This window comes from Aulostomus chinensis, chromosome 11, assembly GCF_037954235.1.
Source record: "Aulostomus chinensis isolate RoL2024-O1b breed Wild chromosome 11, RoL_Achi_v1.0, whole genome shotgun sequence".
In the NCBI taxonomy this organism is placed as follows: Eukaryota; Metazoa; Chordata; class Actinopteri; order Syngnathiformes; family Aulostomidae; genus Aulostomus; species Aulostomus chinensis.
Window position 1 is genome coordinate 3,872,562 of NC_141330.1, and position 24,198 is coordinate 3,896,759.

The following is a 24,198-nucleotide window of genomic DNA, read 5'->3' on the forward strand; positions in this document are numbered from 1 at the left end:
ACATTCCAGTCCATTAGGGCTTTGACAGTTTTACCTCGTCCGGACGTTCACGGTTTACAGAAAGCCTGGCGGGCTGGCGGTGATCGTTGTGAAACATGGCCTCGCTTGTGAATCTGACAGAACACCTGCATTGAAAGGCTGATTTTAGTGTTTGGACAGAAGTGCTTTTCGGCTCCAGAATCGACGGATAAAAATTTAACGAGAGGGTTGGTTGCTTTGCAGGGGACTCGCTGAAAGGTTTGCTCTCAGAACACTGTTGTAATATTTTCAAGAGACTCGCCGAAGCCCGAAATAGCTTTAGAGCAAGAGGTTGAAGACTTACATCAACCACACACACGCACACGCACACACACACACACACACACACACACACACACACACACACGCACACACACACACACACACACACCATCCTACATCAGCTATACAGTCGTTTTAGCAGCTGCATCGGTGCTGGCAGCAGCTTCCTGACTCAAAATCATCCTCCTGTCTGTGGTCCTGCTGCGGAGTCCTGCTGCGGCACACGAGCGCCGGTGAGACAGACGGGCAAAAGCGTGTTTGTAGCGAAGGCTTCCATCAAAAACACGCAGGGCCAAGAGTCATTTCTTCCACTGGTTGGTCGATGCGCTGCTTTCACCCGCGAATGAATGAGATTATGAGCCCAAGCCACGTCGCACGCTGTGGCAAAACATGTTATGTCTCACTGTAAAAAGAAAAAAGGCCAGAACTTTGTGCAACTGTCTTAAAAACAAGCAGACCTGAGATTATCCATTAAAACCATAATGCCGGTGATTCACAGGAAAACTTCTTGTTATTATTTCTATAAACTGACGTTTTCAAGATTCCTCCGGGTGAAAAACGTCGGTTAACAATGGAGTTTGAAGAAATGAGTTTTTATTTTCCATCCAGACTGAACTTTGTGTCTCTCTTTCAAAGCTTTCACACCTCGGTGAAGCTTCTCACCGCCATGACCGTCGGTTCAAGAGCAACACGGGTGGTTCCACCCCGCTGACAGAATCCGACCAACGACACCGAGAACCAAGCCGCCGTTTACGCGTTGGCCTCCCTCTGACGCTGATCTTGTCCAGGGGTCACACGAGGGTCAAGGGTAAAGGCCACGACGCTCCAAGGCCACTTAGTTCAGGAAGTTACAGCCCATGGCAGGAACTGACAAGGGAACAAACTCAAAATTTGGTGGGAAAATGAAAGACAAATTGGGGATTTTTTTTTTTTTCGTTTTGGCACTGCAATGTTCACATAAAGACTAAAAAGAGCTTTGTGTGTTTCCAGTCCAGCACAAATATCTGATGCTCATTCGGAGTCCCTGGGAGACTTGGAAGCTGAATAAAGTGAAATCCCTCCGTTTTCCAGTGTATTAGAAACTTAAAAATTGGTGTCACATGAAATATAGAAGGCGACGAACTACAATAAATCAGGCTGCTTCCTGGAAGTCCGGTCCTGAACCAAACCCTGGTACTGATTTGAAGTTCCTGGGTCACTCGAGATGGAAAACATTGAAAAATCAAGTAGAAATAATGATGCAGGCTGGAAACGCTTGGCTTGACTTCGCTGTTCCACTCGTCCCAGTTGGACGAGGACATCGTCTCAGGTCTAAAAAAGAACCAAACATCGCTGGTGTCATCAGATACACGCGGATCGATGACGGCTGGCATCGATTCGATAGTGAGCGAGACGGCAATGAGGAGGGGCCACGGACGGGTTGAGATCCCGAGACGCCGGTTCTCCCTCCAGACCTCGACTGTGGCGGTTTCCCCTCTGAATAGAACAGCGTGCGTGTTGAACGACCTTCCGCTGAAAGGGTCGTGCCACAATGAGGATGAGTCGCCTGGCTAAGAGGCCTCGTGCTCTGAAATGTACCGCGCCAATGAGCCACGCGGCAGAACCGCCTTCCACACCCCAGACTGCACGTGCGCCGCGAGCTTTGTCGCTCAGCTGCCCGAAGACTGAGCGCTGCTGGTGCAAATCCCAACCGGGCCTGGAAGCTCCTGCAGAGGAGCGGGAGAGAGAGAGGAGCTACCAGTGCTGGTGAAACCCCTCTGAGCAAGACGGTTAACACCCGGTGACTCAACAGAGGTTCCTGGAGACGACTCAACAACCGGCCATGTTTGTCCATGCAGGGCGTGGCGCCTCCGAGGTACCAGAACAGATTCTGTTGCTCTTCTTCTTTTTTTTTCATTTGTTTTTACACAAGTCTGAGTCAGAAACCAGGCCTGGAGAAAGTGCCAGCTCAGTAAAATGGCGTTCCCTTAGCGCTAAAGCTAATGAAGGCTTCTTTTTTTTATTGTTCTTCTTCTTGTGGTCATTTACTTGATGGATTTGTTTTTTCCCTCCATGTCAGCTCATCATGCAGCGTCGAATGCCTCTAATGAAGATCCAGCCAGTTGGAGCAGGGACGGAAGTAACATTTGCCTGTGTTTCATCCTCGCCCGCCGAGCGCCTCGGCCCGAGGATCGCTATGCTCTCTCTCTCTCTCTCCCTCTCTCTCTCTCTCTCTCTGCATCTCTGCGTGCGGCTCCTACAAACACCGAGCCTCCTCGCCGCTCAGCGTCACGCAGAGATCGTCTGATGACCTCTCGCTGGCCGAGCCGACCTCTCCATCATCTCCCCCGCCCGAACCGTCGGCGCATCAATTATTGAGCTATTAATTTTTGTCTCAGCAGATGTCAGTCAAGTGAGACGGGCACGCCGACCCCGAGGACCGACGCGGCGGCTGTAAACACACGGCGACCAGCCGTGATCACTCATGAATGAGCACGTGAGAGCGGCTGTAACGTTCAAGGACGGCCAACTCGCGAAGGGAGAGTTTGGACCCGGCGCAGGGGGACGTGCGATGCTCCGCCTGCTCCATCACACCTCAGCTGACACAAAAGCGTCTCCGTAGAAGAAATCAAGGCTTCTAATTCGGCCCGTGCAGGGTTAAAGTGTCGGTGGAAGTCCGGGAGATAGTGGATGACAAGGTGGTGGCGCCGGCAGATCCCAATCGCTTCATATAACCTTCCTGCAGCTCGGAGGAGTGAAAAAACTCTGCTCAGATAGCGATTTTATCTGCTGCTCAGGCTTATTGCTATTTCAGTGAGTGGAGTTGGCGGAGAGCAGCAAGGCTCGCAGCTCCCACCTTTGCTCCCGCCCACAGCCCGAGTCTTTATTTACTCGTTTGCTCTGTCGTTTGTGGCCAAATGGCAGAAACATGTTGAGTTAACCGACTGATTTCAGGTCTTTTCCTCTGGTTTCTTCACCGTTGTTCAGATCAAATGAAAAATACAATTAAAAGAGAATGAATTATACGAATAAAAGAAAAACCCAAACTGGTTCTGAGACTTAAACCCCCAGCGAGGACAGTGGGAGGCCGCGGGTAGAACTTGCTCCCTCGTTTTGATGAATGTACGGCCGCCAGTTGAGACTTGATCCATCTTGCGCTCTCAAAAAGCTGAAACGCTAAATGTCGGACAGCCTCCGCGCTCCCGGAGGCCGCGAGCTGCCGCTCAACGCGGCGTGAGGAAGGAAAAGCGGCGTCGTTTGACGGTGGAACAGCAGCTGCTGACGAGTCCCAGGCTGCACCTGCAGGCCCGGCAGATCTGACATTTCTTCTCTCTTCCTTCTGCGCACCAGACGATCCAGACGTCTTCATCAAGTTCAAGCAGATCCGTTCATTTATTTATTTACCTTGGGTTTGGGGTTTTTTTTTTTTTGCTTTGGGAATCGTAGGGTGACCTTTGCTGTCACGGCGGGAGACGCTGGTGAGCCGGGTGGGTTCGATAAGCATCAGCCAGCACGGTGATGAACCACAGCAGCTCACGAGCGAGACTGTCGAGGCTGGTTGCTGTGGTAACTGTTTCCTCTGCAGGTGATGGATGGAATACATCTCGGCCTGCAGCTGAGGAGTTAAAAGTTTTGCTGTCGAGTCCTCCGGCCGCCACCGGCACGCCGCGTATCATAACATCACCACGGAAGTAGCTCCAGCCGGCAGAGTTATCACCGTAATGAGGCTGTCACCATGGTGACGGCTCAGGGATGCTGGTGACAGGCGGGCTGGGTGACACACGCCGCCAGCTATGCCATCACAGCCGGGTCCTGCAGCAGGTTGAGTCCCGTGTTTTGCCTTCATGTATTAAATGGCGGAACAGTGAGGCTTCCTGTCACGTGGCAGGTCCCGGTGCGATCGTCTTCAGGGACGTTGTCATCTCATGGTCATGTTTTTGTAGCATAAAGAAGGAAGATTCCAACAGAGGGGGGAAGGATTTCACAAGCACTTGTTGACAGTAAACTCCTTCCGCTTTGATGAGCGAGGCAAAGACTTGCCATTTCAACACATATGTAGTGTGTGAGTGTGTGTGCGTGTGTGTGTGTGAGGGTGTAGAGTTGTTTGCAGGAAATACAAGTCAACATTACCGCTGCAAATTATGGAAATGTAGCTCCTTTTTCCTGAATTGCTTTTTCATTCATTCTGTTATTAAATCATAGTTGAGCCAGAAAGTGGGGGATGCGTCTTCCTCTCTTGGGTGTCCACTTCTGTTGTCCAGCTCAAAAAAAAAAAAACAACCCTCAAACAAACAAGTTTTCCATGTTCAATTCAAGACCATGAAGACGGATGTTCAGGTTTGAGCGAGACGGAGGGAGCGCCGGTGTCAGCAGAGCTCTGCTGCCCCCGCATGGTCAACAGCGGGAACCGCAGATCAAAGTGGTGTTCGTGTGCTTCAGCTTTGCTCACAAAAATGACGTGTAAATTGGTTCTAGTATTTTCTTTGCTTATCCGTTTGGACTCATTGACCCAGTTAACTACCCCCCCCCCCCATCCCCCACCGCGTCATTTAACCAGGATTCCATCAGTACGCACCTTCTTAAACACGTTTTACTTCCACTAAACGTATTTTATTTGTCTGATGTGAGTTTGTCACCAGCTGTTGGAGGCCTGTGCAGACACGGCTAAAGCCAGAGCCTGTTCTCTCCAAAACACTGGGAACTCTGGGAACTCTGGTTCCCATATGTCATCAAGTCTCTAACATTTTGTCATGTCTGTACAGGCCATGACGACACTTCCAGTTCAGCTGAGCTTTTAGCAGTCAGAGTTACACAAAAACATGTGAGTATCTTCCCAAGGTTCTTTGTGTGTGTGTGTGTGTGTGTGTGTGTGTGTGTGTGTGTGTGCGTGTGTGTGTGTGTACAAAAATGTTTTATTTACTTTCACTGTCCACCTGCTGCATCAAAACAAAAAGCTCTGTATGCACTGAAAAAGATTTAGGGGGAAAAAAAACCCACTCAGAACAACCTTCATTTTTTGTTGAACTTTTCTTATATTTTCTGTGTTAAAACCACCCAAACGGTTGGAATGAACCAGAATCCTTTTGTCAGAGTGGACAGACTCCCGTTTGACGGTGTGACACAACGGTACACAGTGATGTCATCATTATCAGAGATGCGTTGGTGATTTTTTTTTTTAAACTATCAAAATCAGAGCGATGGATATTTATGTCAGCTTGTGTCGGCATTGATAAGGACGATAAATTGTTGATGGGTTTTTCTAAATGTTCACAATCTGTTTGTCAGTATGTACAAGACGAGAGGATATAAACTTATTTTTATGATCGTAAAATTGGAAGACAAAAAATCAGCCAAATCAGGTGAAAACTATCAGCTGTGGACGTTCAAATCGAATGTCGTCCACCGCTGATATTTCATGAAGTGCAACACGAATCAGGTGTAGGCTGGAAACGGTGCTGTGAGCGGGACTCAAAGAAGAAGAAGCAGAAACTTTTGCAGCAGCGTTGGCGAAATATCGTCCAGTTGTGTCCCGAGATGCTGCGTCCCGCCGCCACACGCTCCAAAACCACCCTGGCCAGAGTGGAAGCAGATGCTTGGTGACAGAAGAGCTTCCACCGGGAGGGAAGCTTTCTCCTCCCAGTTGCTGGGTTGGAATGGAATAAAGCACTTTCCACTCTCACCTCTGTAAATCTGCCGAGGAGAGTCGGGCAGATCAGGTTGTGAACCAAGCGATGACGGACGGCCCGGAACACAAATAAGATCCGTCTCTGCTGCAGACGGAGTGAGCGCCGCTCATCAAATCCTTGTCAAAACTTTCATTGGTCCGGTCACGTTATACACACGCCAAAAAAAAAAAAGTGACCTTGTTGCCAGGGAAACAGTGGAAAGGTCAGCAACCAGCAGACAAACTGCATCATTATTTCTTTGATTCCAGAGTCCAGAATCCTGGATCGATGCTGATTCTGAGACTTTGACCAGCCAGGAACTCCTCCACCCATCAAAACTCAACCAAGCGGCATGTGAGGAACACCAGGTCGTGTGTGTGTGTGTGTGTGTGTGTGTGAGTGAGAGAGAGAGACAGGTGTGAAGGAGGTGTTAGCGTGAGCTTCCCGTCTGGTCACCGGTTTCATGAGGAACCTGATGGCCGCCGCCTGGTTCTCTAAATGTGGTACCAGGGTTTCTCATGCTCACCGCACGCGTCGCACTAAAACGAAGGAGGAGGAGGATGCTCAGGGGGACCTGAACACGTTTTCCTGCTTAAATCTGACGTGTGCAATCGAGCACACGCGTCAGCTGTGACGGGCCCCTGTGCTGCGGCCCCCGGGGGGCGCATGTGCCTGCTGTTTACTTTTTTAGTGTCGTCGTCCGAGGATCAGCAGCGAATCATGGTTGGCAGCAAAGCAGGTCGGTTTATCGCGCTCATCTCCACGACGTCGCTGAGAGGTGGAGAAGCAGCCGCCGTCTCTCTGGACAACGACATGAACATCCACCCTCAGCTGGGCTGCTGTCAGCCTCCGAACCTCCTGGATGAGCGAACTGAGACCTGGGTTCGACATCAGCAGAAGCAATAAACATAAGAACACCTCTTAATTGAATTTATTAAGTTGTATTCAGACACTCAAAACTGATCAGCCCATCACTAGTAATGCTGTTTTACATCATTAAAATTCATTGAGCTGGAAGAGAGACCACCAGTTAGGTTAATGATGCTACCTGCTTATAGCCGTAGGTTAGCAAGTCCAATACAGTTCATCATATAAAATCGAAGAGCAGTCATTAATTAAAACATGATCAACATTGTGCAATGCAATAAACGTTCCTTTCAAACATGACCATGGACCATTTCTGAGAAAAGTAACAAGACACCAGAGAGGGATTCTGTTAATAACACTAGAGATACCTAGAAAGACCACCACTGCCTAACACCTGACCAGCTTGTGACAAGGTCGAGAACGAGGAAAGATTCAAACCAAAGCAGACCCACTGGAACTGTACAGCCGTTGAGAATCTCTACAATTTTCATGGTGAGCTCGCGAGGCTCTGCGAGCCGGACTACGAGGAGGAAGGAGACGACGTCGCACCCCAGGACACTACAGCTTCCACAGACTTGTGATGGCGCGCGCCCGTCCAGTTTTCTGTTTGTGCGCCGTATGAACTCGCGCTTTATTCTAAACTTAAAAAAAAAAAAAAAAAGGAAAAGAATTAAAAAGATCACCCTTTGATTCAGAAGACCTAAGTTGCAGGTTGACTACTGGCCTGCACTGAGACAGAGCAGGTGACTGAAGACAGGAGTTCAATGTGGTCGCATTCACGGAGGCTGAGAAACACTGGAAATTCAGTTTTTTAATGTGATTATGTTGTGAAAACAAGATAAATAATAATATACAGTATCTGTCCCAGGTTCAATGTCAGCTGTGGCTCGCACTCTACTGGTGACTTTGTAAAATAGTGACTAAGCGCCTTGAGATTATGACGCCTCCCCCACCCCCACCACCACACACACACACACACAGGGACAAATCACGCTTCCATTCATTCACTAGTTGGTGCCAGGACACACGGGGACGATGTCGTGGACGTCAGGAGGAATCTGCTCTTCCTCCGGGTCAAGAGGTCTCGTTCCAACATCTCCCTCTAACATCCCGTTATCACAAGAGCACAAAGCTCCTTACCACAGGTTAATGCATCCCTTTGTCTCTTGAAACCCCGTTAAGATGAAATTATGGCATGAAAACATTAATTGCAAATGCGCAGTGGAGCCCGGGCCTTAAAGTTTAGGGTTAGTTTTCTTCTTCTATGTCCCAACTCGACCTCTGTGACCGACCTGATGATGCTGCAACATGAAAAACTAATTCAACAGCAAAGAGGGACTCAATAATCCTGTTCTGGTTTTGACGGGGGGGGGGGTGTTCCTGTGCTAAACAGGGTTCTAAAACTCCACGATTCCCAACATGAAGACAGTTTCGGATCATCTACAGCAACATGACAAGTTCACACAGATGAAGATTCGTCTCGTGGAGGATTTTTGTCAACACATAATGGACTGAGACTTTTTTGTTTGTTTTTTTTGCGTATTTTCCAACCTTCTCAAAAATACAACAGTACCAAATTTCCGTTGTCCGCCGGGAGCCTCCAGATGTCGTCTGGAGGAACAGACGCGAGGAGGGAGGGAGGGATTCTGGGATGGGATGACAGCCGGCGCCCATCGATGCCTCGCAAGAGTCGCGTGTCTCGAGATGGGAACAATTTGGGGTTTTCTTCTGATCGTGAACACAAATGGAGCCGCACACAGTGTTAAACAGGCCGCCTCACTCTCGCCCAGTCGAACCGGGAAGTGACAAATGAGGCTACGCCGCCTCATCGGCAAAATCACTCTTCCACACCGCAGGTCAAGCACACGTGCGCAACTTTGGCGCTCAGCTCAGCTCAGCTCTCTTAAACAGGGTTAGTTATGAATAGAAGATAAAAATGTGCTGTTGGTTGTTTTTCTTTTAGGCGTTGTAGTGATACATGCATCCATTATACTGATATACACTTCTTAAAAAAAGTAAAAAAAAAAAAAAAAGAAAAGAAAAGAAAAAAAAGGAACATCAACAAAAAAGGTATTAGAAATGCAGCTATACAGAGTCTTTAGCTATTCCAAGGGAGTGAGGTTGAAGGTCTGACGTCAGGAAGCCAAGGAGCCCGATGTCCTGATGTTGTTCAGTTGACGGGGGGAGGGGCGTTCAGACGGGTGTGTGTGTGTGTGTGTGTGTGTGTGTGTGAGTGTATGTGTGTGTATGAGTGTGTGGAGGATGAGCAGGAAGAGCTGGGTTAGTTACTGCAGCAGGGACGGCTGGTGGGTTGGGCCGTCTCTGTCAGGTCCACCCCTCGGTTCCGCCCGCTGCTGGCTCCCGCAGCTTGAGGCTCGTTCTTGGGTAGCTTCTTTGCTGCAATGTCACAGAAACAAGATCAGAGATGACATCACGGAAAAAGCGCACCACGGCAGCGCTGGCGAGTACGGTCGAGATGTGTGAAGGGGATTACTACGCAGCTCCAGCGCCGCTGAGCTTTCTGCTTTGGTCTGAAATACGTAATATCTATAGTGGATCACAAGTGGGATTATGATCCAGTGAGGGACGCTGGGGTTGTCAGGGGAACCTGCTGAGCGACTCCTCATCTAGCAGCGGTCAGGAGGGATTTCAAAGCTTCAGCTGATGCATCAACTTCCACCGTTGTTGTGACACTTCAAAGTTTCAAGCTCAAACTTTGTTAAGCTACAATGTCACACAGGTGCGCACGTTACGCGTCTAAGCCAAAGAGCAGAGGTGCTCTCTCTTCACGGCCTCAGTTGTCGGGGATCTGGCGTCTCTCTCTTTCTCTAGTTTTGCCCCAATAATCCACTGCAGACTTCATCGAGGAACACGGTAACATCCGAGTGGATTGTTGCCAGGTTTGCAAGTTCCGGCCACTCGTGAAGCCGCAGCTACGGTTCGACACATGGAGCGTTTACAAAGCCGGCTCCGTCAGATGTCTGCTACACGCCATCAGCTCAACCTGACTGCACAGCTTATTAAGTCCTTCACTGTTACTCAGGCAGGAGATGAACAGATTTATTAGGTGGGGCGCGAGTCGTCTTCCCTATCAGGATGATTAACCTCATGAGTACGAACAGAGGACACTCACCGATGGCCATGAATATCTCATTGACGTTCATAGAGGTCTTTGCTGAGGTTTCCATAAAAAGCAAGCTGTTGTCATCTGCGTACGACTGTGCATCCTGTCAGAGGGAAACCAACATCGGGTCATTGGTCACGGGCCTTCAGGTGACATGTCACAAGCACTGAAGGCCTGTTTACATCCACCATGTTGCCTGGATCCACTTCCAGTAGCCCTGAACAGTTTTTCTGCACTGCTAAATAACTGCACAACAAATAAACATCTGCTAGCACAAAAATGTTGCCAGATCAAGTTAAGAAGGTTGTCGTTTTGACTGAGACTCCTCAAGAATGTGTTGCTGAAGACTCGTGTTCTACAGAATAATCAGTTTTTGGTGGTAAACGAAGACTAAAGTTTTCACTATCCTGCTGATTTCAGGTGCTGTGTTCACGTCCCGTGACTTCATTAAGACAAACCTGGAAGTCCAGTGCTCTCTTGTTAGCCAGATCAGCCTTGTTCCCAGCCAGGGCTATTACAATGTTTGGACTGGCTTGTCTCTGAAGCTCTTTAACCCAGTTCTTCGCCCGTACAAATGACTCCTGGGAAAAAGAAGAGGACAGGGTGGACTCAGTTAGCCCAAATAACAATGAGACCCATGTGATGGCAGGGGGACGGACAACAGGCCTCTGCTCTGCTGATTTACAGCCAGACGCTGGCTGATCTACAGACTGAGGCCTGTGCAGCACAGAAACTTGTCATGACACATGAACGTGTCCTCAGGTACAGCGACGGCTGCACGTCGATAGACAGACAGGTGAGCTAGGCTCCACTGCTGCTACGAGCTATGCAGTCCACACAGGAGGAGGGAACGTTGGCTATTAGCCTGTCCTTAAGGCTCAGAGGAGCGCGGCTCTTTGTTCTGGAACCTCTTTGTTAAGATCATCAGCTGGAACAAAATCCCCTCAGCAAACCCAGCAGGAGGCGACAGGAGGGCCTTTATATGCCTCCTACAGCTGAAGTTAAATACTGTTAACAATTCCTCACCATTTCACTCTCTGCTCAGTCCAGTAACGGCACGTAACTACAAGAGGCCGAATGTGATATGAACACATGAATATATCACGTGTTTATGATGTGACTTTTAAAAAGGTGTCGACGTTTATGCCGGCGATCACCTGCGGGCCATTCTGAAGCGCTGGGACTACTGCACGCGCACTTGTCAGAATAACAACGTTTGTTTACGTCTCAAAACGCTGGTCTCCACTTCACAAACTTCAGCAAACCCATTTGAGATGTGAGTTACTGATAAAATGAGGGAAGAGGCGGAACCCGGGGATGGAGGCGGCGCAGCAGCCTGACAGTCGCTACACAAACACTGAACTTCTCCTCAGAAAAGACAGAAGTTACAAGCAGGTTTTGGAGGAATGACTCAATCATCACATCTGAGGGACAAACATTTACTTCTGTCATGAACTTTCTGCGCCGTCATCACCAGGAGACGAGCGCCCGCGGAGCACAAAACTGGCCCAGGTGAAGAGAACTGGGACTTCAGTCAGTTTCAGCTCATCAACCCTGCAGCGCCGTGAGCAGCGAGCTAACGATGCAACGTTGGAGAGGAAGCTCCGTGCTGCTGGGTGGGTCACGGCGATGACACAGCCAGGGCTCTGCTGCGCTCAAGCAGACAAGAGAGCGTTCCAATTACTGTACAAAGTTCAAAATTCCTTAAAGCAGCTAAAATAAGAGAGCTGTGAAGCTTTGGTCCTCTCTGCTACTTCTGTTTCATATTGTACTTCAGTGGAGAGTTTAACGTTACCTCTCTGACTTTATTTACCAACTTAGAACGTGCTGCTGAAATACAACTCACAAAGACGCACTAATGTATAAGGCTTGCTGTATTTTGAAATATGAATACTGATGCATCTATGGTCCTAGTTTCCTTTTTTTAACCGTGGTCCAGTTTTTGAAAAAAAAAAAAAGCAAATAAAATTGCAATGAATAAGAATATGACAGTGCAAACTTTGCAAAATGTAAATAAAATAAATAAAACTGGCACCCAAATATCCTGATGCAGCCAACTTGAGAGACGAGCAGGCCGTTTTCCAGCTCTGTTGTTGACATCAGTGTTATTTCAGCTCCCAATCTTTGCCCGTGAAGTTGCACGCCGCTTACCTCATTAGTTATATCATAGACCACGATGGCTGCCTGGGCACCTCTGTAGTACATGGGGGCCAGACTGTGGTAGCGCTCCTGACCAGCTGTGTCCCAGATTTCAAACTTGACTGTTGTGTCGTCCAAACATACTGTCTGAGTCAGGAAGGCAGCTGCAGGGGACACAGCAGATCAACCAACGACCAATCAACTCACGGCGGCATAAACGTGTGTGTGAGTGTGTGTGTGTATGGGGGGGCAACAGACATGTCCAGACACACAGTTCGATCACCTGGGTGGCTTTGTCCAGATCTTAAACCAAAAAATAACACAGGCGTCAAACATGAAATGATAAAAAGTCTTGATGGGCGCCGCATCATCGGGGAGGACGCAGTGAGGGAAAGTTCCCAGTTATGGAGGAACACTGTCTCTCTCGCTGTAGGCTTTTTATGAATTGAGTTGTTGTAGCATCTGCATATTTGTCACAACTCTGTGGATCATCATGAATACATTCATGACAGACAGACAACGCCAGTTCTAACTTTACCTGTGCTGTTGTCTAGCCTGGCTGAGCAGTGTGAATAAACACAAACGTACTCTAATCTGGAGTGAAACTTCAGTCGAGAAAACTGCTAATGGGCGGAATTAGCAAAAACAAAACCAGTGCTGACATGTATTAAAATTAAAGATTTAAAATCTCTTTCTCTCTCTCTATCTATCTATATCTATATATATTAGTATTTAGTATGTAACTATTAAACAAAGAGATTTAATCAAACCTGATGCTTTCCAGTACAGCAGGAAGCATGAGACTATGCAGATAATAACAAGCAACTTAAAACTAGCATACAACAACAACAACAATACCACGAACAGTGGGACTTCACCAACGTACCAACACTTTCCCCCGATCTTAGCATGATAGGCTCTCGCTACACTACAGATGTTGAGGTCCTGCAGCATTCAGGAGTCCATTAGAAGATCGTAAGTCATGTCTCCGACCACTCTTGTAGCCTCACACTGACCATCGACTTGTTCAGTTTTTATTCCACACCCCCCCCCCCCAAAAAAAAATTGTACATCACCGTACATGTTGTCACCATGAACATACATACCTCCAATTGTGCTCTCTTGGAATTCGTGAAACTGTCCCTTGACGAAACGAAGTACAAGACTTGACTTCCCCACTGCTGATTCTCCTAAAAGCACAAGTTTGAACTGGCAGATCTTGTTGCCTGCGTTTGGCCCATTGGGTCGTGTAGCTCCGCCTCTACTTGCCATGTCACTTTCTCCTGTCACTTCCTTTTGATGCTGACGTGCCCGGAAAAACTAAAAAAAATACCTGAGCAACAACAATAACAAAGGACAAGCGTCAGCATCACATAATGAAATAAGGCAGGGGATTATTTTATTCCCGTTTGCTGGGGAATTAAGCACCTATCTCTACAACCTATTCTCCATGCACTCTGAACAGCAGGTATAAAAATAAATGGAAATTTAAATATTCAGTTACATGATCGAGGGAATATTATAAAATGACCTAATAAAAAAGTAGAACATCTATCCAGCACAGCCAGTCAATATCTTTTTATATTTCATATAATTACTCGTTTCTCGTTTCAAAACTTTTGATTCGAGACCATTCCTGACTGAAATAAATATTTGTACTGCTTGCACGTACACATTCAGAAGCTACACATTAACAGGCAAAGTCATGTGTCGGAATAAAAACACTTCTATGAAGAACTTTTGACACATTTGAAGTGAAAGCATGGATCGCATTCTGTATATGTATTTATATATTTTGCTCTTTCTAATGGTTTCTTTAAAACAGACTGGTCAAACTCTAAATGTCAGCGATGACCCGGTGACCACCGTAGCTCACCAGACAGTGAGTCAACAAAACAGTTTTGAATTACCAGCTAGTCTCTTTCCTTGCCAAACAATAGCTGGTTGCATGCCAGCAGCTTGCTGAAAAACAAATTTGAAGTAACAAGTATTGGAAAAACATACCGGGGTTTGGCACATTGATCAGGTCAATTGTTCACCCTGCCTGTAAACCCAACATTTAGAAAAACTGATGTCACACAAGCAGTATGTGTACTTGTAAGCTTATTATAAGGCTGGCGGTGATGTCATCTGTATTGGTTTAGTGATAAAATTAAAGCACTTACAAATAAACTGACTAACACCTGCACCTGTTAAGGCCTGTAGTACCAAAGCAGTGACAGTCACATAAGAGATTGGTTTCACTAAGATGTGAGCAGGTAGGGAGGAATATTTGTCAAGGTGAAAATACAGTGAACATTGCCATCCACTGAGCTGTAGCTCTGATAACATCAACCACATTAGTAGACAAGGATATACTGACTGGATACTATACTACTATCTGTAATTTACACATATTCTTGGAACAACCCAATCCGCAAATACAAAGTACCAGTACGAAAATAATTGCCATCAACTTTGTCGAAATCGCGTTACGACACAGTTAACCACAAATAACCTGTCATGTTGTTGTTGTTGACTGGCAAGAATTAGCAGAATGCTAACCTAGCAACATAGCTAGCTCGTACGTTCAGAATGTCTAGCATAAATCCAATCTCTGCATGTAATAAAGGCTTTGTAACCCGTATAGTCTCAGTCCGATACGCCAAATTTACCTTCCGTGTGACACTGATGTTTATGTATGCAAGAAACAAAACAGAAAATATAGATAACAGGTTTGGGTGTGTACAGCTACTGACAGCTAGCTAACGTTAGCTGTCTGTCGTGTAGTTTTGTGAATACCTAACTCATCAGCGGTAAAGACACAGTTGCTAACAGCTATTACGCTACCTGCCTATCCACATTTACGTGTTTATCATCCAAAAAACTGATGCGAATTCGCCAGTCGTAACCCAGTAAGTTAACTTAATATGCTAACCTAGCTTGGCCCTTCCAGTGTCGGCTATCGTTAGCTAGCCAGATAAATAATAGACACTGGGCTGGCCAAAACAGTGAGCAAACGTTTAGCCGTGGCCGCCCCGGGAGGAGCCCTCCGGTTAGCCATTAGCTAGCTATTTTAGCTACTCACCGACCCAAAAGATGAAGCTAGTCAATGCGAATGGTGTCTCCAACAGAGCATTTAAATCACGTTGGCGTCTGCTCACAGTGTGTCGAGTGTCCCGGCTGCAATGTTAAATTTCACCAGGCTCTGCGAGGTCCCTCTCCCACTTCTTTCAACTTCCCTTTTCGCATTGTACGAAGGATGATGACAGATCGTATGACTGGAATTGACAATCGGCCTACGTAACGGCGCGACGGACCAGTCATATTGAAGAGTTTTGGTCACAAACAAGAAATCTATGCAAGAAAGACAATTTAAGAAAGAATTTTTTGTATATATACATATATACATATATATATATATGTATATATATATAGTGTATATATATATAGTGTGTATATATATAGTGTATATATATAGTGTGTGTGTATATATATATATATATATATATATATATATATATATATATATATATATATATATATATATATATATATATATATATAGTCGGGGACAGGACGGATGTTGCCTGGCAACGACGACCCCAAACAAACGTGCAACTCATTGTGTAGCTGAACGAAGGATTTAAGCTAGCTAGGTCTGAAAAGTTTGTTGGAACATTTCGCAAGTAGATGAATGTGAATAACAATAAATATAAACAAAAAGCGAATATGACGGACGGAAATACCTCTTACCGAGACAAGTACACGGATAATTTCTCAGATATACCAACGGTAGGTCGACGTACAGTCGGTAAGCCAACTTCGTCTGAGCTGAAAAGAACCGGAAAGCTTTGGAAAGTTTGAAGTACACCGTGAATTGTATTCGTTATTGTACTCTGTGTACTATCTAATTATGTGTTCATTATTTTACCCCCCTTACATCAGGCTGGGAAACTGATACCTGTAGGAGACCGGGCCAAGAACTGCTTACAAGAAGTTCCAAGGGTGAGACATTTATTTATGTGCAGACATTTGTATTGAATGAATTCTCATAGGTATAGTATTGATTTTGTCTTTGGTTGCACAAGCATAACTGAAATATGTAACTAATCTAATGTAGCACATGGGTCAATATGACAATATATTTTTGTTTATTAAATTTTGCAGCCGCCTACCCCACCAGTGGTGTGGAGATTCCGTAACAGCCTCCAGCCCGAACCAGGAGCCATCAGAGTGCACCGAGGAAAGGCAAATGATCCAGATGTTGCAAGCGGCCTGGTTCATGGCATCATCACTAAATCATCCCACACTGTGAGGCGCCCCTAAAATTGCACTCACCCCCTTGTGGGTTAAATGAGGGATCTAACAACCCAACATGTGGAATTTAAAGATGTTCTTGAATAACGAGTTAAATCCTTTTAATACTTGTTTTTTTTTGGCCCTATTAACTCATGGAGTGGCACAGGAATGAGTTGTTAAACCCAGAAATTAGTCCCCATTGTTGAATGTCTGGCTCCCTCGTGTGAGACTCAGTGGGATTTTTGAATGGGTTGTGGGTAAAATGCCTGAAATAAGACCTGTAGTTAACATAAATAAGACCATCCATCCATTTTCTACCTCTTATCCTGTCAAGGGTCGCAGGGGGAGGGGGGGGGGGGGGGGTAGAGCCTATCCCAGCAGCCCTCAGGTGAGATGCGGGGCTGGCCCCGGGCAGGTCACCAGTCCATGGCAGGGCCAACACATAGAGACAGACAACCATTGGCTCTCCTAGCCACGCCTACGGTCAATTTAGAGTCTGGATTAACCTGGTCCCCTCTTGATGTCTTTGGACTGTGGGAGGAAGCTGGAGTACCAGAGAGAACCCAGCAGGAACAGGGAGAACATGGAGACTCCACACAGAAAGATCCCGTGCTCCAGCCGGGGTTTGATCCCGGAACCTTCTTGACGACAATGCTAACCACGGCGCCGCCCACAAATAAGACCTCTTACCATAATTTTTTATGGCATTGAATCTTTTAAGTGTCTTAAAAATGACAATGTTAAAGAGAAGTTATCATTGGTTAGAAGCTTTGTGCGTCTCACAAATGAATTTCCGCCTCAAAAATCATGAAAGTGTTTAATTTGTGAGGATTATCTTGCCACACAAAAGTCTCATTACCTTTTGTCTGCCACAGAACTTATTTTACCAAAAATCCAGCGTAAAAATCAAGCTGGCCTGGGGCCGAGGGAGCCCAGAGTGATGCTAAGTTCTGGGTCGGCCTATAAAAATATGTCATCCAACAATGTATTCCAGAAGAAACACCATCAGATGATGCTTATGCATTTTGGTGTTTTGTGTGATTCCAGCACGACAGGAATTTCTTGAATCCTCCTCAAAAGAGCTTGTTCCAAGAGAAGTTGCTGGAACTCAGTGAAGCCGTGTACGCCTCCAGAAAGAAAGCGCCGCTGGGCAGGTCACATGATCAGCAGTTTGGACTTCCTGCCTGGTATAATGACAAAACTGCATTTGGTGTCAAAACTGCAAGAGGTATGTGCAACGTATATTAGACAATGGCTTAAATAATAAGGAAGTTGGTCGAAGTCAGGTGTGGGACAAATGCTGGAATGTGACCATATTTTTTTCTACAACCCTTTTTGTCCAGGTTTGAATGTGCATGAGCTTATTAACCCCTCAAAAACAGCAGAGGAGTTGGAGAAGGAGGCTCAAGAGAGACACGAGGCTTACGTTCGTAGCAACAACTCCTATTTGGTTGGTAAGAACGCTTGAAATGTGCAGGAAATACGACGTGAAAACAAGTTTGTCTCCGTCTTCTAGCCGTGAGAGTTGTCACAAACAACAGTCGGCACAAGCTTACGTCATCGGCTAGTCCTCACTGTTCTGACTGTAAAACAGTGGATAACTTGTTTTGAGTGTCACACAACCCCCTTGCGAAAGGACTTGTTGCACTATCAGAATCGAGACGCTCTTAAATGTAATTGCATTATTTATAATATTAAGTATTAAACACAAATCTTTTACTATATTCTAGGTGAGCGAATTGACAGGAAGTACGACTGGAGTCACTACAGTGAGGACAGCAGGTTCGGGATCGCTACACCTCATTTTAACGACGGCCGCAATGTTGGCAAAACTCTCCGATGGCTGGGAGAGTCATCAAAGTAAGCGCTCCAATGAGGTGTTTTGTGATTTCAACTTCCATGATGTTTTATATGCAGTCAGTTTATATCTAAATTTGGAAATAAGAGTTGAACGTACCCTTATGATTTCACCGTAGGTTTTACAACCCAAAGGCTGTATGGAAGAGATCTGAGGACTCGAGGGAAAAGATGGAGCGACAATTTGGCAAAGAGAACAGCACGTGAGTTTCTTGTACGCCCCATCTGCTCAGTTCTTTGTCCTGCTGAACTTACATTCAGTCTGTCTCTTTTTTTTTCTTTTTTTTTACAGGAAAGAAAATACCCTTAAAGTTGAGGCAGACCACACCTTTGGCATCCTCCTGCCACAAGATGAATTTGGTTAGTTAATATATACCTTTTTTTGTTTTTTGTGCTGGGTATTTGAACATGTGTCAACTCATTGGGGGGAAAAATGATCCTTTATCAGGTCAGTAAATAATCCTGCCTGGTTCCTCTTCAGGTGTTGGAGAGGTTCTCCACGCTGCTGAGCCATGCACTTACGGAAGAGGCCGGGACCAGCGTCGCCGCCTGGTCACCGGGGTGCAAAACCGCCTCAAGATGGTCAACTTTCAAACCTTCCCCTCCCTGCTACAGGCATTCAGGCATTACGACAAGGTACTCCACATCGGCAGGGTGACACTAGCATACATTACTGCTGTTTTGTACTTTCAGTTTGCTGATAATTTAACAAATGTAACCTGAAAATATTTGGTGTTTTAAAGGCCAGTTTCATTCGGACATCAGACAGTAAAGTGGTGCCCGGAAACCCTCAGCATTGTTGAATGTCTGGTGCCCTCATCCAAAATTCAGCTGGTTTTTGTTAAATGTCTGAAACAGGTCTGGAATTAACAGGAACATAAGATACCTTGACATTTTGTTCTACAGTAGAAAATTTGACAGTAAATGCCACACTCGTGCATGTTACGCTTTTGTTTATCTTAAAAAAAAGTCAAAAAGCCGGCCGAGGAAGGAGAAAAGAAGCTCCAAACTTGGTTGTGGTGCCAAAGTCATTGTCAGTGGTGTAGTTTGTTTATAGCCTCATTTTAGCTTTTTACTTAAATGATTGCATTCATACTTCAAAATTTAAAAAAAAGGATTAATTTCATAAGGTTATCAGCTGAATAAATGTGTAAGTGTCATAAACTTCTGTTTTCTTATTTTATACCAGTATTCAGTGCCACAAGTAACACAAAGTATCTATGTGTGTGATTGTGTTTCTGTGTTAAATTACCAGAAAGGCAAGGGAATGATTGACAAAGAGGACCTACAGGAAGTGTGCCGTCAGTTCGATCTAGATGCCAGCGGGCCGGTCCTGGATGACCTGATGGAGTCCTGTGACGTCGATAAGGATGGACAAATCAACTTCTTGGAGTTTGCGAACTTCCTAAACTGGAAGAACAAGATGCCCCTCAACAGACGAGAGCAGCGCATCATCACGAACGGTCAGTTTCATGTAGTGTACCTTCTTATTTTTTAGTCTCACACACTGAAATACAGCTGCAGTTTGTTAATCGCTTTCGATATCTCAAACAACTACAACAGTAACATCAAAATTGGAGGGGGGGGGTAAAGGGAAGCTGTGCATTTAGACTTATTTACTGGTGTATTTTCTGTTTCTCTCATCTCCTGCAGATCACCAGATAAGCACGGCTCCGGCCAACAAAGAGAGGAAGCCCTCTTCTCCACAATCAGGGGAGGTTCTTCCCTCTAAGTCTTTGATTCATCCTGAGGACCTGGAGCCAGTCAAGCCAGGCAGCTCCCTCAAGACTGTCAGGACCCTGAGACGACCCCGGGCAGCTTCAGACCACTTCATCACCTCCTCCTCCCTCATAGGGGCTGTCAGTGTTGGTCCATTCACGTCAGGTGGGTCAGAAGGAGATCTTTATATATCAATAAAGAAACAGATGTTTTCAAAAAAAGTCCTGCCAGAAAAAGTGTTGTATATCAAATGCTGTATGGGAAATTTAACTGATTTTTCATTCATACAATCAGACCCCCACAGCTTTGGGCCACCGACGGTGCGCTCCCACCGTCCAGCCCCGCTCATCAGGAGAGTCACTCACACAAATAAGCATGGCGGTTCGTCCACGGCTGCCGCTCTTCTGCATCCAACGGTTCATGCCCGCCACGGTGTTTATGAGGAACATTTCTACTGTCCACGCACTAAGAAGGAGGTAGGCACAATGCAAGATCAGGGGTTGATGTCAAAGTAAATATAAAAGTGAGTAAATGCAAGTGTAACCTATCCAGAAAACCACCGTGCCTGTCTTTAAAATCAGCCTGGCAACCTTGGTGCTACTTCAGATTTTCTTTCTTTTTTTTGTTTGTTTTTTTTTGTCACAGACTGTTTAAGAGATTTGTGTGAAATTGAGATTGAATCGGAACCAAATGGACCTTTTGTAAGTGTAATTGGCTTAATTTTACAGCAGGGATTTTTATTTTGTGGTCACAGCAGAAACGCGCAGGCGTCCCTAATAACAGTAATGATGGCTGAGTTCCATGTAGGTGTCTCAGGAAGTCGTTCCAGCGAGGCCACATGCAGAACAGCCGGCCCTGGAACCGTCAAACAAATGCCATGCAGCATTCTCAGGGTTATTAATCTATGTTTGACAACTTGAATTGTCTGCCTGAGACAAAAAGTTCTGTCGGGCCTATTCACTTATCTCACAGTCCCACTCTCTTTTAATCAAAAACAACAATTTTGACAAAGCAAGCAGTGGAAGCCTTCAGTTCCATGTCTGATTTTTCTTTCATATTTTGAGTCTGAGCTTTGATATTTTGCTGAAATTGTGACTCTCGCAGACAGTGAGTCGCTCGCTTTATATCACAGTTAGCAGACCCTTGTACGGAACGCTGGAGTGGCCAAAGAGAAATATTGTTGTGGCGCATGATAGAACCTGTTCCCACAATTTCATGAATTTGTGGAACCAAGATGTCAATTATTTCCATACCTTGTAATCTCATGGCCACAAATTAATCAAACTGTTGGAAGAAGTAACAGAATATGATGAAAATATACTGTTCTCTCCCTATTGCTGCTCTCTAGGGGCCCATGCTTGTGTCTCACAGTCCATACATTCATCCTCTGTTATCATGGCCTTCATGCCATCCTCTCTTGGACATCAGAACGTCTTATTTTAGTTCATGTGCGAAGTGCAAGATTTAAGCTCTTTGGGTGCATCAGCTAAAGGCTGCTGATGACACATTCTCAAAGAAGACTTCTCATCATAATTTCAACTCATGCTGCATAGTGTATTTTTCTAAACCAAACCCATGATATGAGACTTTATTTTGGAGTCAGATGTTCTCTACAGGATCAGTACTCTATTTTCTTTGATCCCCCCTCACTCTCTCTGTTTCTTCTTTGTTTTTATCTGTCGTTTGATTACTAATTCACCTCTGAGCGCTTTACCTTTTTTCATATTTATTTCTCCAGGGGGAAGGTTGAGTGAACTCTCTTCTGCACCTCCAGTCTGTTTCATTTTCTTTTGATTGACTATTCAGTCTAGAGTGTCTTTATGAACACTGACCTGCTGCTCCTGCGGCGTGGCTTTACTGCTCTTAGATAGGGGAAAATACTACAAGTACAAACAGAAAATACACAAACCTCACAGACGATGTTTGACTGAGAGTTTTTAGTTTCTGATCCTCGTTGTTCTGCCATTCACAGATTGCAGAGATCTTCAGGAATGTTGGTGTGAATATTTCCGAGGAGACCTTCGAGGAGGCCTGGAAGCTGGCATCCATCAGACATCCAGAGGGGGAGGTTTGTGTCGAGGTTTTCAGAAACGTTCTTGAGGAAATAAAAGCAGTGTAGCAAGTTGTGATATCGATGCACAGGGTTTCCTTATCAGTCGGTATTTCATTATGAACAGTGATTTAGCGTTTGTCGCTCAGCAGGTCTGAGAATGTGCACTGAACATGTAGTCGTGGTAGTAGTGCAGTTCCAGTTTTCACAGCTTAACCGTGATGTTAACATCATCTCACTGCAGTCTTCTGTTAGGAGTTTTTAGCGAGCAACAAATGAGCTTTTTGTGTGTCTTCATATTGTTTTCTATTTGAGTGTCATCTACTGAGGATTGAATCCAAATACTCAGTATTCAGCTTGAGCTTTTTCATCTTGGGTGCCCTTTCAAAATAATCCTGTTCAGAATGGGACACTGGCCTCTGGCAGCTGACACTGCAGCAGCAGAAACACCACTTTTATTAGTTGCTTACTTTGACATCGTCACTGAAGTCATCAGGTACATGTTCATGATGACTAACAGTAACATGGGGCAGTCAAGCCAGCTGCTGCTTGCAGCTCTGTTAGCCTTATCACTCCACTACGGCTCCCGTTTAATTTTGAGTACACCCGTACTCTGATCCGCATGGTAAATTGACCCAGAAATAACAACATTTAACATGACAAATGCTCATCCGAAAGCCTGGGAAATCAGTACTGATCTTCCTTAAATCAGAAAGTGATGGAGCAGGAAACAGTTCAGAGCTGCATCCCTGTAGCCGGGCCGAGAAGCATGACTGTGACATGGCACAGCAATAATTTAATGTTCCTTCACTGGTATTTTCCTCTCAGGGGGACACAACTGTTACGTTGGCATGTTTTACTTTTTTAGACGGAAATCAACCCTCTTCCCATGTCATCGGATACGCATTTTGTTTAAAAGATGGGGCTTGAAAACACCCTTTTGTGATTTAAAAAGTCAGCTTCAAGGCTTTTATTTTCTCTGTAGTATTAACTGAGCATGAATGCCACCACACCACAAGTTCTGACATAAAAACGTCCACAGAGGTATTTTTCCATCCGACCATTTGTTTGTTTATAGAGAATAAATTTTTGTATTTCATGAAATCTATGAAATTTCTTTCTTTTGTATTCGCAACTTGTCATGTTTTGCTGACACATGTAAGTGTCCGTGAAACTGTTAAATTAATTAATTTCATTGGATTAATGTTTCCAGACTGGTGAGAGATCTGAGTAAATACTGGAGCTACGGTCTCTATAGCTTTTCATTTGTTCTGTCAAAGATTTAAACTTGATTTCAATGCATATTTATCATTTAATTTGATTAATTTACCCTAAAATGGATGTGTGACAGAGATAGCAAAATTAATTTATGTCTTCTTGTAGCTTCTGAACACACATAGAGTCTCAAAGAGGAACAATGACTGTGAGCAATCAGCTTCGGTAACCAGATTAATGAAACAGACTTCCACGCGGCTTTGTCTGATCCACGCGTCAAACATTAAGAAAGAGGGAAATATTATTGAAAAATAATGTAAAAAAATAAAAAATAGCTTTTAGTATATTCATCACTTGTTTTTGTTTTCTTGTTAATTTCCATTAAACTGAGTGATGCACAGGCGTGGTAAATTGTTTAATGTGCTGTATCCATGAGCATATTGACACGTGCTAAGCTAACCTCACTCACTTAATCTCATTATGACTCCCCGAGATGCTCCACTGGAACCGACTCCCCCCTACGCAAACTTCCTCAGACTAAACAGGAAAATCAGAATAATCCTCACTGTATTTCATTAAACATGAATTAGCAGCTGCTAATGACAGAATCCTCTCTCGTCTGTCAGATGTGTTGTCAGCATGAATAATATTGAAGCCAGTTTCAACAGAGTGCATGATGCTCAGACGTGATGTCTTTGACAAGTGACACGTTTCTGGCTGTGGCTGTTAGCTCCAACACATTCTGCATTTGAGGCACTTTATTGGGTACAACATTTTCTGGTAGAATTTGTCAAGCTTGCTTGCAGCGATGCCATACAATTACTGTATTTACATGTGGTATGAGACGTCATCGGGCCATTAAGTATTTACTACAACAGTCAACTCCTGACAACCATGTATCAGAACATACGCCCCCTCCTGCTTGCTATGGAAAATGGATTATCTTGTTGCGTCTTGCTTATCTCAAGCGCTAGAACATTAATATATTTGGTCTCCCACAG

General features: G+C 45.2%; 2 protein-coding genes across 4 annotated transcripts; one reads left to right on the forward strand and one right to left on the reverse strand.

Moving 5' to 3' along the window:
- Window positions 1–6,865: 6,865 nt before the first annotated feature.
- On the reverse strand, window positions 6,866–15,353 carry rab5ab (RAB5A, member RAS oncogene family, b). 3 transcript variants are annotated; one of them, XM_086217797.1, is made up of 6 exons: window positions 15,219–15,353; window positions 13,182–13,408; window positions 12,088–12,239; window positions 10,395–10,517; window positions 9,946–10,039; window positions 6,866–9,209 (listed from the first exon to the last, which is right to left on the reverse strand). In XM_086217797.1, the coding sequence occupies exons 2-6, from the start codon at window positions 13,345–13,347 to the stop codon at window positions 9,094–9,096; spliced, it is 651 nt and encodes a 216-aa protein (XP_086073923.1). In that variant the 5' UTR covers window positions 13,348–13,408; window positions 15,219–15,353; the 3' UTR covers window positions 6,866–9,093. The 3 variants fall into 3 exon arrangements, with proteins under 3 accessions (XP_086073923.1, XP_086073921.1, XP_086073922.1); XM_086217795.1 differs by having other exon boundaries at window positions 15,143–15,346; XM_086217796.1 differs by lacking the exon at window positions 15,219–15,353 and adding an exon at window positions 14,993–15,035.
- A 307-nt stretch (window positions 15,354–15,660) lies between these two features.
- efhb (EF-hand domain family, member B) lies at window positions 15,661–23,487 on the forward strand. The gene is made up of 13 exons (XM_086217794.1): window positions 15,661–15,849; window positions 16,003–16,062; window positions 16,225–16,368; window positions 17,404–17,584; window positions 17,700–17,810; window positions 18,087–18,216; window positions 18,333–18,416; window positions 18,506–18,573; window positions 18,695–18,849; window positions 19,469–19,676; window positions 19,867–20,097; window positions 20,227–20,408; window positions 21,905–23,487. Exons 1-13 carry the CDS (start codon window positions 15,748–15,750, stop codon window positions 22,049–22,051), a joined length of 1,803 nt encoding a protein of 600 aa, XP_086073920.1. The 5' UTR covers window positions 15,661–15,747; the 3' UTR covers window positions 22,052–23,487.
- Window positions 23,488–24,198: the final 711 nt, after the last annotated feature.

What these genes read in the sequence shown, in the direction of transcription:
- efhb (XM_086217794.1), top strand. Translation starts at nt 15,748, where the DNA reads ATGAATGTGAATAACAATAAATATAAACAAAAAGCGAATATGACGGAC. An exon ending in CAACAACTCCTATTTGGTTG is followed by an intron (nt 17,811 to 18,086) that starts GTAAGAACGCTT and finishes ACTATATTCTAG; the next exon opens with GTGAGCGAATTGACAGGAAG. An exon ending in TGGCTGGGAGAGTCATCAAA is followed by an intron (nt 18,217 to 18,332) that starts GTAAGCGCTCCA and finishes ATTTCACCGTAG; the next exon opens with GTTTTACAACCCAAAGGCTG.
- rab5ab (XM_086217797.1), bottom strand. Translation starts at nt 13,347, where the DNA reads ATGGCAAGTAGAGGCGGAGCTACACGACCCAATGGGCCAAACGCAGGC. An exon ending in CCAAGAGAGCACAATTGGAG is followed by an intron (nt 12,240 to 13,181) that starts GTATGTATGTTC and finishes TGTCCCCTGCAG; the next exon opens with CTGCCTTCCTGACTCAGACA. An exon ending in AGAGAGCACTGGACTTCCAG is followed by an intron (nt 10,040 to 10,394) that starts GTTTGTCTTAAT and finishes TCCCTCTGACAG; the next exon opens with GATGCACAGTCGTACGCAGA.